This window comes from Nansenia antarctica (genome assembly GCF_963989245.1).
Source record: "Nansenia antarctica genome assembly, chromosome: 6".
In the NCBI taxonomy this organism is placed as follows: Eukaryota; Metazoa; Chordata; class Actinopteri; order Argentiniformes; family Microstomatidae; genus Nansenia; species Nansenia antarctica.
In genome coordinates, this window is record NC_137676.1 from 59,299,988 (window position 1) to 59,310,341 (window position 10,354).

The window sequence follows — 10,354 nt, forward strand, 5'->3', positions numbered from 1 at the left end:
CACTGTCCGCACCATCTTCACCAGGGCCAAGACACACAACCGTACACACAATATGCACACAGTTGACATCTTTTATAAATGCTCTACATGTTGTTTGTCTATGGTGTTAATTTTGATCTGCTCTTATCTTAATGCAATGATGCATGCCGTCATGTAAAACAATCACGAGGAGAACAGTATTGTATTATTGTGTGGATGCGCATCTGCACTCCCTCTCTGGGAATTCTATATATGCTATGGGATACATTCCAACTCGGGTTGTCTAATTCCATGCATATTTATGGGAGGGAGTGGAGGATGGCCCTGTCAATCACAGTGCTTCTGGGGCGGGCTTTCGTTGCCCTCGCTCCTAAGCACCGTCGAGATGTCTGTGAATGTGTCAAGAAACATTCCAGCTGCCGCGCGCTCTCCCAAATTACCGCCACCACTACTTGCAGTCGACGCGTGAGTTCCCGTGCCCCCGTTTCCACCCCGTTGCGCTAAAACTGATTGATATGTGTAGTGAAGACGCCTAGATTATGTGGAATTCCGACAGTGCTATGTGTCTGCGTTTACCGTGCACTGCGAGCTTGCCGCGTATTGGACTGTGGCGAGAACATCTGGAGCGCTGTCCAGGGTGCTGAAGTCAAGATTCCCCGAGTGCCGGAGACAGGCAAGAGGCGTTCCCGGGTATATGTCTGTGCAACTCAAGTCTTGAGATGACGCGGAAATGGCTGCATTCTGTAGCTGTATGGGGATTCTTCACGTGGGAAATAGCTGTGTTACTAAGGTAAGGGATGAAGTGTATATGCTCATGAGAGTTGTTTAAGTTGCCGAACAACTGTAGATCACGCGTTATGGCGGCTTTGGGTTTTGTTTCAAGGGTTTGGATGTTGGAAGACTAATGTTTCTACCAAAACAACTGGAATGGTAGGCTACAACCCAAGCCTATAACTTAACTTTGTCATTACAGAAAGAAATAGACCAAAAACATATAAAGCAGAAAAGCTTATTAGAGAGTTGTGCATGAGGTATTATTTCTGCAAATATGCTTATGGTGGGACATCTGATCCTTTCTCGACGGTTTTTGGCCGTTTCCCAACACATCAGTCAAAACGGTAATTATAATGCGCGCGCGAACAGATCTGTCTGGATTACACGTTGAAACGTAAACGGTCTAAAAAAATAAATCGATGAAATCTCTGTTTCCCCTAATGAAGCGTGCCGTTTGTTCAGGCAGCGCACTTTAGTCAAACGACGCAGCTGTCCGTCAGGTGACGGGACAGCTGCTTCACACGTGTGCAACCCACGTTCAAGGGGCAAAATGTTTAAAATCCGCCAAGTTTACCCTCCTTCATAGCATTCAACAGTTTTTACATGGTGGTTGTATACTGGCTTTGAGCGCAAGTTTGTGTGTTCGTCGCACCCATCACCCCCAGCCTCCACCGACTCTGTCTCTCTGCATGTCGATAGGCTAAAACTACATTTGGGTGGTTGATAAGTCATGGGCCGCCTGCCATAGTGTATACTTGTATGTTGTGGTTGTTTAACTCCAGGCAGGGAGCTCTCAAGGAGCAGAGCCATCCAATTACGCTAACATTAAATGTATTACCATTATCATGCAATAACTGTGTCCTGACTGAATTGCAATTTGATCAGCGTTCTGCAGAGACGGTTAATGAGGTGAGCTTTTTACTGGGTAAAGTGTGACAGCTGAAAATGTATCCAACACATCCACGGAATCGGTTTTACGCTCAGAGCGAATAAAACCCATATTCAATCATTTTATTCTCTCTCTCTCTCTCTCTCATATATATATATATATATACATATAGTATATACATATAGTCCACAATATATTCCATTTCTGCCAAACCAGTTCAGCTTCAGCGTTTCTGCTTTAATATGATACGCATTTTACAAAGGAATGCAGCAACTGTCTTTAGAGTGCAGTTATGTCCCGGCCAAGCCATCCTCATTTGTTATGTAACATCATGTTAGAGTGGCGGTGTGTTGGAAGCGGTGAAATATTAAAGGCTTAGCTGTGGAAAGATCACTGTTCTCTGTTCTCTCTACGCATCCCCCCCCCCCCCCCTCTTTCTCCCTCTCTCTCTCTCTCTCTCTCTCGCCCCTCTCCCACCCACTTTTCAATTTCGTAAATGCCGTATCTGTATGCCAAGATGCATCATTCACCAAGTATACAAATTAAAAATAAATAATTGTCCCAGTTGTATCGGATTTGGATTTCAGAGTGCAGGTATAGTGGTCGCAGGTATGATTTTACGCACGGGGACGGGGCGCACATTTGAGAGTTTCAAATGCTGGGCCGTACAGGCGCGTATGTCCGTAGGTATAAAACCTAATTATGTATGTAGTCTAATTATGTATGTAGTCTAATGTATCAGAAATGGCCAAATCCTACAACTGCGTCAGTCATGCGCGATAATCGAGTGGTTATAGTGCTTAAGCTTAAACTTGTGATTGGTGGCATTACATAGGTTTATACACATTCAGGATTAGGCATAAACGTATGCCATCAATCACAAATCTAAGCATATATATATGTCATTTATCAAAAATGTGACACGGACTGAGGCTGCGTTCGTACATTCGCTCTGAGAGCGCACACTGGGTTCAACGTCGTAAAGGGACCAAGTAATTTGATTGGACAAGAGGCATCAGATTCCAGAGCGAATTGACGTGCCGCTGGCTCTTTGTGATGCGCAATACAGATTGTACTGTTGACTGTGTCGTCTAGGCTGTGCCGTCAGTTGGACAATTTCTTTGTGTGTATTAGAGTGCGGTAGGGCCTATTGGTTTAAGTGCTTCAGTTCTGACCCAATTTTCCACAGGCCCACCCATGAACTGATTCCTGGCTATGTTGCTGATTTGATTGAAAATATAAATCTGAGATAGTTTTCTGTGCATGTAGGCTAATAGTAATGTAATGTGTGTGTTAACGTCCAGGAACACAGTAACAATGTATAGCTAACATATATTCCTGCCTGGCTCCAATGTGTTTGCCTGTAGTGTGCTCACATGTGAGAATGCAAGTTTTGGTTGAAGTTTAACAGGTTTTTGAAATTCTCACAACGTCATATGACAATGTCTATTGACATTTCTCAGACTTGCTAAATATGTTACACAGCAAACACTTCTTCCCACTCATCTCTGATATCACATTGTCTTAGTCATGGAAGTGGGATGCCTTTTACTGCTGTCTCTCTCAGGCTATCTCTCCCACTTCAGTCATTCCTCTATCTCTCTCTCTCTCTCTCTCTCTCTCTCTCTTGCTCTCTCTCATGTCTTAGACCATTAGTTACATAATTAACTAATTACCTCACACACACACACACACCCCTCCCTTCCTCCCTCCCGGCTTCCTCTCCCTCTTCCTCCGTGTCCCTCCACTGCGCCAATACGACGTCACAGAAGTAATGAAATTGCCGGACGGAGAAGCACACAGTCCCAACTCCAGCTCTGCGGTGACATGAATAATCTCAATCTGAGCGCCGCGTGCCTGCACCTCCATTGGTTGATAACGCGATGAATAATACATGTTTCATTTTGTCTGTGATACCGAAGGTCCTCTCTGGCGTTGCATTATTGATGGAAAAGTCTGTTGCGCCACTTTGGCTGTGGGCTTCTTAGCGTCAACGCTCGCTTCGCGAGGAGAGCTATATGGGGTTTATACGGGTAATTAGGAGGTTGTGGCTGGCTCGATGCTTTGTCTGTCTTCGTTGAGTGGTGTGGCTTTTACCACTGTAGTTCTTCTTCATTAGAGCCGTACACAGTTGTTGGGGAGCTCTGCTTTCTCCCTGGTCTGCGATCCCTTTGGGTAGCGCCTCAGGGGAGGAGGAGGACGCTGTTTGCGAAGATTGATCTTGCCCTCTTCGGTAATGTACAGTGTTAGTAGAGGAGTGTCTACTTGGTCATGTAACATCCCCTGCCTCCCTCCATCCCTTCCAGCCCTATACCCCCGGCTCCCTTGTTCCCTAGTTGGGCCATAGGGAGGAGGGATGTGAAGGATATATTGTTGCTGGATGCAACGTGGGACAGGACTGAGGTGCATAGGAAAAATGGTAGGATGGGGGAGTGGGGAGGGCTAGCTAGTAGCTAGCACTGGGTGAGGTTGCTTGCCTATCTAGTCAACAGGACTTTTACTATAGGTTGGTATGTGACTGAAATGTTGTAGATTTTGTTAGGACAGGAAATAAACACACTGGAGCTTAGGTGTCCCACATTACCCAATGTCCCAGATTACCGGAATTCACCTGAGAGTTATGTGAATTACAAGATACCTTACTAATATGAGTTACTGTACGTGAATTATGACTTGCTTGGCGGTTAGCCAATATAAGGCGTTGACTTTGAGTGGTTAAGGTTAGTTTGTTGTCAGGGGAAGGCATTAGCAAACATTAGCATATTAAGCAACAACAAGTAGCACCAAAAAGAAATAGATCCCAAGCTTCATGATTCGTGATCGCAAGGCGGGCGGTTCATGCCTCCATCATCAACCTCCTTATGCGGCATTCTGCCTTCTGTATTTCCCTGCCAGTACAGACAGATATTACGTTCACACAGAGCGTATTCTTTTGGTCTGCAGAAACAGTCCCCCAGAACGTAATCATTTAGAGACTATGGAAGACAGTCTGATAAGCAGACTAGCAACTTAGTGAAATGTCAGAAGAGGGGGGGTGGGTGTGTAGGGCAGGAATGGATGGAGGGGGGGAGGGAAGAAGGGAAGGAGGGAGGGGATGTGACATGATGAAATAGACACTGAGAGACGCCGGCTGGACGGGGTCAACATTTTAGCACTCTTGTACCCGGCAAGTTCCCTGGACGAGACGAGAACGGACCGTTTCAATAGCCTCACGTTTCTCTCTGCTCCGTGGTTGGCCCTGCACGGCTACTCTGTTCTTCTATTGGGCTATCCTGGGCTCCATTATAGTTTCGTTGGAAACAACAAGACTTCGCTTTAAAGTTGAATGCCCTCCATTAGGCCAGTTTCGCAGAGCTGGTTCGGAGACAGTATCGTCAGACAGCTTTCAGAATTCCTGTCTAGGGACTTTTCAGAAAGCAGTGATGCGGTTCATTTTTTCACTGCCTACATTTCACACTTTGACACATCTGTTGAGGTGCATGTTGAAGATGAGGTCACTCTAATTTAAGGATGAACTTGTACAACCTAGCCGAGGTAACAGTCGCACATGTCGAAACATGATATGTGTTACCACGTGAGCTCACCTAGGATAAACTCCGGCCTCCTAGTTGTAGGCTGGGGCCCAGGTCATGTTGTGAGGAAAAATCCCAGGCCCTAATCCTGCAATGATCGTATCTAGGCGTCCACTCTCTTGGTTTCAATCAGACGGCATCAGTTTAACACAAATGCATCAACCTGGAGATGTACTCTGTACAAAGGCAGGTCTGTAATCTTACAGAACACAACAGGTGAAAGCAACATGGCTCTCTGTCTCTGGGTCCCCAAGTCTGATTAGATTATCCTGGATGGAAGAAAGGAGATGAGGAGAGGAAGCCAAACACCACACTATTGAGATGCAGCCAAAATGGTCCCCTTCCTCGGCCAAATATTAAACAAGAACAAAGACATTGTGTCCAAATCCTCTGACATGGATGTTATCAGCATCCTACAGCATGTGTTGTTGTCCCTCTCCCCCCCCTCCCTCTACCGTGTGTCAACGTGTCCTGCTCCCTCTGTGCCTGCTCTGAGAGGATTATCAGTGATCTTTGAGGTAAACAGCACGCCTTCCCACGCAGCACCGGGCAATGTCATGCCAACCTGCAGGCCTCACACACACACACACACACACACACGCACACACACGCAGCCAGCCTCAGCAGCCAGCCACAGCAGCCCATTTACACACATCTATACACACACACAGGCATGCATGCGCACACACACACACACACACACACACACACACACACACACACACACACACACACACACACACACACACAGGCATGCATGCACACACACACACACAAACTCTGTCACAACCTGTAGGTGATCCCTGGGAGGTTGGGCATCTGTTAGCAGGACACACACACACACACACACACACACACACACACACTATGAGCCCTGCCAGGGTCTGGCTGGGCAGCAGAAGTGAACACTGTAGAGCACATGAGAGAGCTGCTACCTCCTCAGCCTGGATGATTGCCCAGAGCTGAGACACCCCGAGGGGCTATCACATGTCTCCTTCACTCTTTCTCTGTCTCACACACCCCTCCGCCCTCTTTCTATTTCTGTCAAACCACATCTCTCCATTTCTCTCCTTTTCAGTTTCTCTCTCTCTCTCTCTCTCTCTCTCTCTGTCTCTCTCTGTTGTTGCTGTTGTTGTTCTATGACTCATGTGAAAAGTGATCAGATTATGTGGAGGGATGGACGATTGGTTTGATCGACAGATGGGCAGACACAGATCATTGCATGGATGGATGGATGGGTAGATGGATAGTTGAATGGATGGATGTTAGATAGATGATGGGTGGATGGATGGATAGACAGATTGATCAGTAGATAGATAGATCGATAGATAGATGAATGGATGGATGGATGTTAGATAGATGCATAGATGAATGGATGGATGTTAGATAGATGATGATGGATGGATAGACAGATTGATCGATAGATAGATGAATGGATGGATGTTAGATGGATGATGGGTGGATGGATGGATAGACAGATTGATCAGTAGATAGATAGATCGATAGATAGATGAATGGATGGATGGATGTTAGATAGATGCATAGATGAATGGATGGATGTTAGATAGATGATGATGGATGGATAGACAGATTGATCGATAGATAGATGGATGGATGGATGGATGGATGGATGGATGTTAGATAGATGCATAGATGAATGGATGGATGTTAGATAGATGATGGGTGGATGGATGGATGGATAGATGAATGGATGGATGGATGTTGGATTGATGCATAGATGAATGGATGGATGTTAGATAGATGATGATGGATGGATAGACAGATTGATCGATAGATAGATGGATGGATGGATGGATGGATGGATGGATGTTAGATAGATGCATAGATGAATGGATGGATGTTAGATAGATGATGGGTGGATGGACTATTGTCAGCATGCAGGCTCTGGTTGTGTTATTTGAGGTCCTCACTGGGACCACAGAGAAACACAATGCTCTGTAGATGTTGATGGCGGCCGGCAGCACATCTCAAGTAGGCTACTTTCTACGAAAGGCCAACCAGTCCACCCACGGGTGGTTGGTGACTCACTGGTTCCTCCATCGTCCGTCCTCAAAGCCGATTTGGAACGTCACGATTTTGGAGGAGCTCTCCTAACGGTGCTTGACCCGCAGCGTTGCGTTGTTGTAAGTACGGTGGCCCCCCGGGGACACATTTAACCCCACTTAGGGTACCGTCCTCGCTGGGGTGGAATGCTTAATGCCAAAGGCGCCCCGAGGGAACCCTGAATCAGAGTAATTTCCCTGACACTCAAGCAAGTCATTCTCTCAGTGCTTACTGTGTGTCTCAGTGTAGCGGCGGCGGCAATCTAGTTCACAGGCTCTTGTGATCGGGGACAAGGACACAATGGGAAGGGAGAGTTGCGTATTTGAGAATGGCCAGGTGTAGATGGGGATGGAAAAGGTTTACTACAGTATGCCTTGTGTCTGGTGTGAGTGTGTGCCTCCATGTGTGTGCACATATACCGTGTGTGTGCGTGTGTGGGTGGGCGGGCGTGCCCGCGTGCTTGTTTGTGAGTGCACATTTGGGATGTGAGCGTGTGTGTCTGTGTGTGTGTGTGTGTCTCGTCTTATTGGTTGTCGTGTATGTGAACTCACTGATCTGCAGACTCATGACCCTGGTGACCCTAGTTCATCAGCACCCATCCAGAGCAGTATCAGAGCGATGTCCTGAGACGACTGTGATGAGAGCCTGGCCGCTGACTGCGTGTATGTGTGCGAGTGTGCGCGCGTGTGTATGTGCGTGTGTGTGTGTGCGCGTGTGTGGGCTTGTGTGAGTGTGTGCGTGCGTGCGTGTGTGTGTGTGTGTGTGCGTGTGAGAGTGTGGGCTTGTGTGAGCGTGTGCGTGCCTGCATTCGCGCCTCGCATGTGTGTCAGAGAGCCCTGAGGTTGTCACGGGGTCGCTGAGCTCTGACATGGAGGTCAGCCCAGATGACTCGGCTTGCCAGAGAACTGTCTGCGACTGCGTCCAGCGCTCACAGTCCACAGCCGAACGCCAACGCTCCCTCCCCATGAGCATGTCAGACCAGTGTAGCGCCGACTCATTTACATTGACATTTTTGCCATTTAGCAGACGCCTTCATCCAAAGGGACTTACAACAACTACATTTGTCTAAGTGCTGTGCTAAGTGAATCGTCTATCCATCAGTCATCGTGCTCCTTAAATTCAAATAACTTTTATTCAGCCCATGGGTATACTGTACGTGGGTGTGTTTACGTTTGTGGTCGAATATATGTAATTCTGTGCGGTTCAATCTCAATGTGCTATAACCGCCCCCCCTAGTTACCGTACATGTATGGCATAGCAACAGTGGTCAGATGACTTGGCTAAAGCACATACACATCTAAGATCAGTCTAGTATCAGGAGACAATAGCAAACAAACAACCCCACTCCTCCCCGCCTCCCCCCTTCCTCTCACCATCTCTCTCCCCCTCCTCTCCCCCCTCCTCACCCCTACATGCCCTCCGGTCAGATGTTTTTCCCACATCTGTGCCTCCGTCCTCCACAGGACCTGGAGCGGAATGTTCCGGTGGCGATGGCCAGCGCCCTAACCTCCCCGGCGGTGCCCGACTTCATAGTTCCCATTCTCCAGCAGTACGCCTCCCCATTATCACCCCACTCCTCTGTGTGCTCCGGGACAATCCCATTACACAATTTCAGTCTCTGCAGTCATCCAGGGACACATCCATTATGTTAGCCTTTGACTACATTAGCAGATAGAGGTTAGCCGCGAGCTAGCCGGCTCTTTAAATAACGGTTGGAAGAGCGGGGAAATGGGAGGTCTGCATTCTGTTTGTGCTGCTCCGCCCCCGTCCTCCTACCTCAGTCGGAGGTCGGAGACACTGGGTGTATAGTAACAGCAGGATGAAGTCGATTGCGTTGCGTTATGGATAACGTTTGTTGGATGGGGTCCCCACCCCTCAACGTTCTCTTGATGTCTCTTTCTCTCCGGCTTTTTTCTGTTTCTTCGTGGTGTGGACGTCTTCTGCAGAGCCTCGAGTTGGGAGGGGAAAGCGGGAGGCCTGCTAAGCTGCTTAAAAATGTTTATTTAAGTTTATTTCTGAGCTATTGGGGATCTACAGCAGAAAGAGCGGGGCGTGATTTCCCTGGCTGGGCTAATGTTATGCACATCTCAAATTTGACTGGAATTTTTCAGATGAGAATTTCATGCAAAGCTCTTCTTTGAATTATGAAGCACTGGCTTCATGAAATAAACATTGCTCTCTTAACATAATCGGATTGCTACTGTTTTTGTCAGTAAAAAGGAAATTTGCGCTTTTCATCAATACAGAATATACACAGTACGAGGAACTCCGACATGTATTCAGAGACAATGAACTCTTTGGACATATAGTGTGTGTTCTACAGCTGGTTATGACCTCATGTGTTTCTTTTGTAGACGACTCACTGAGAGAGTGTGTGTTGCTCTTTGCTCAATAGATTGAGTTGGCTGAGTGCACCAGAGTGAAGGGAGGTCAGGCATGGCTGCCTTGGAGCCACACACACACACGCGCGCGCGCAGATACACACAGACACGCACACACACACACTCACACACACACACACACACACGCCACTGCACGTACACAATCAGAGAACAAGCATACTCAAGGGGGATGGCACGCTGTCAAACCTGACCCTGAGGACATCTGCTTCACCCCTGAGGCCCTCTGCCTGGGCCACAAACAACTGTATCTCAGGAACAGACGTCCTCCTGTTACACTCTGACAGGAATTACACAACTTGTGTTTTTAGGGCATTTCTGCTTTATCGGGATAGATACAGTAGAGATTAACAGAAAGGATGGGTGAGAGAGAGAGGAGGGATGACAAATGCAGGATAGATCAATGGCCCGGAATCGAACGAGGGACCCTTCAATTACGTGGCATGCGCCTTAGTGAGCTACGCCACCTAGACTCTGACAGGAATTACACAACTTCTTACAGAAATACATGACAATGCTGACATGACGTTAAAAATAGAGACTCAAGCTTGGGGAGGGGGTGGTGGGCTTGATCAGGATGACCAACAGTGGGATCAGTGTGCATGTGGGGGTGGGGGGCAGATTATATTCCTTTATCTTCATGTACAGTAAATTGGGGGGGGGGGGGGCAGATTATA

The 10,354-nt window shown here is 47.5% G+C and overlaps 1 protein-coding gene across 1 annotated transcript in view; it reads left to right on the forward strand.

Moving 5' to 3' along the window:
• Positions 1-698: 698 nt before the first annotated feature.
• Positions 699-10,354, forward strand: part of glra3 (glycine receptor, alpha 3) — a gene marked incomplete at both ends in the record, with an annotated part of 75,305 nt that continues 65,649 nt past the window's right edge. The window contains one exon of the mRNA XM_080533388.1: positions 699-769. Within this exon, the coding sequence (XP_080389514.1) occupies positions 699-769 (71 nt within the window). The remainder of the gene's footprint in view (positions 770-10,354) is intronic.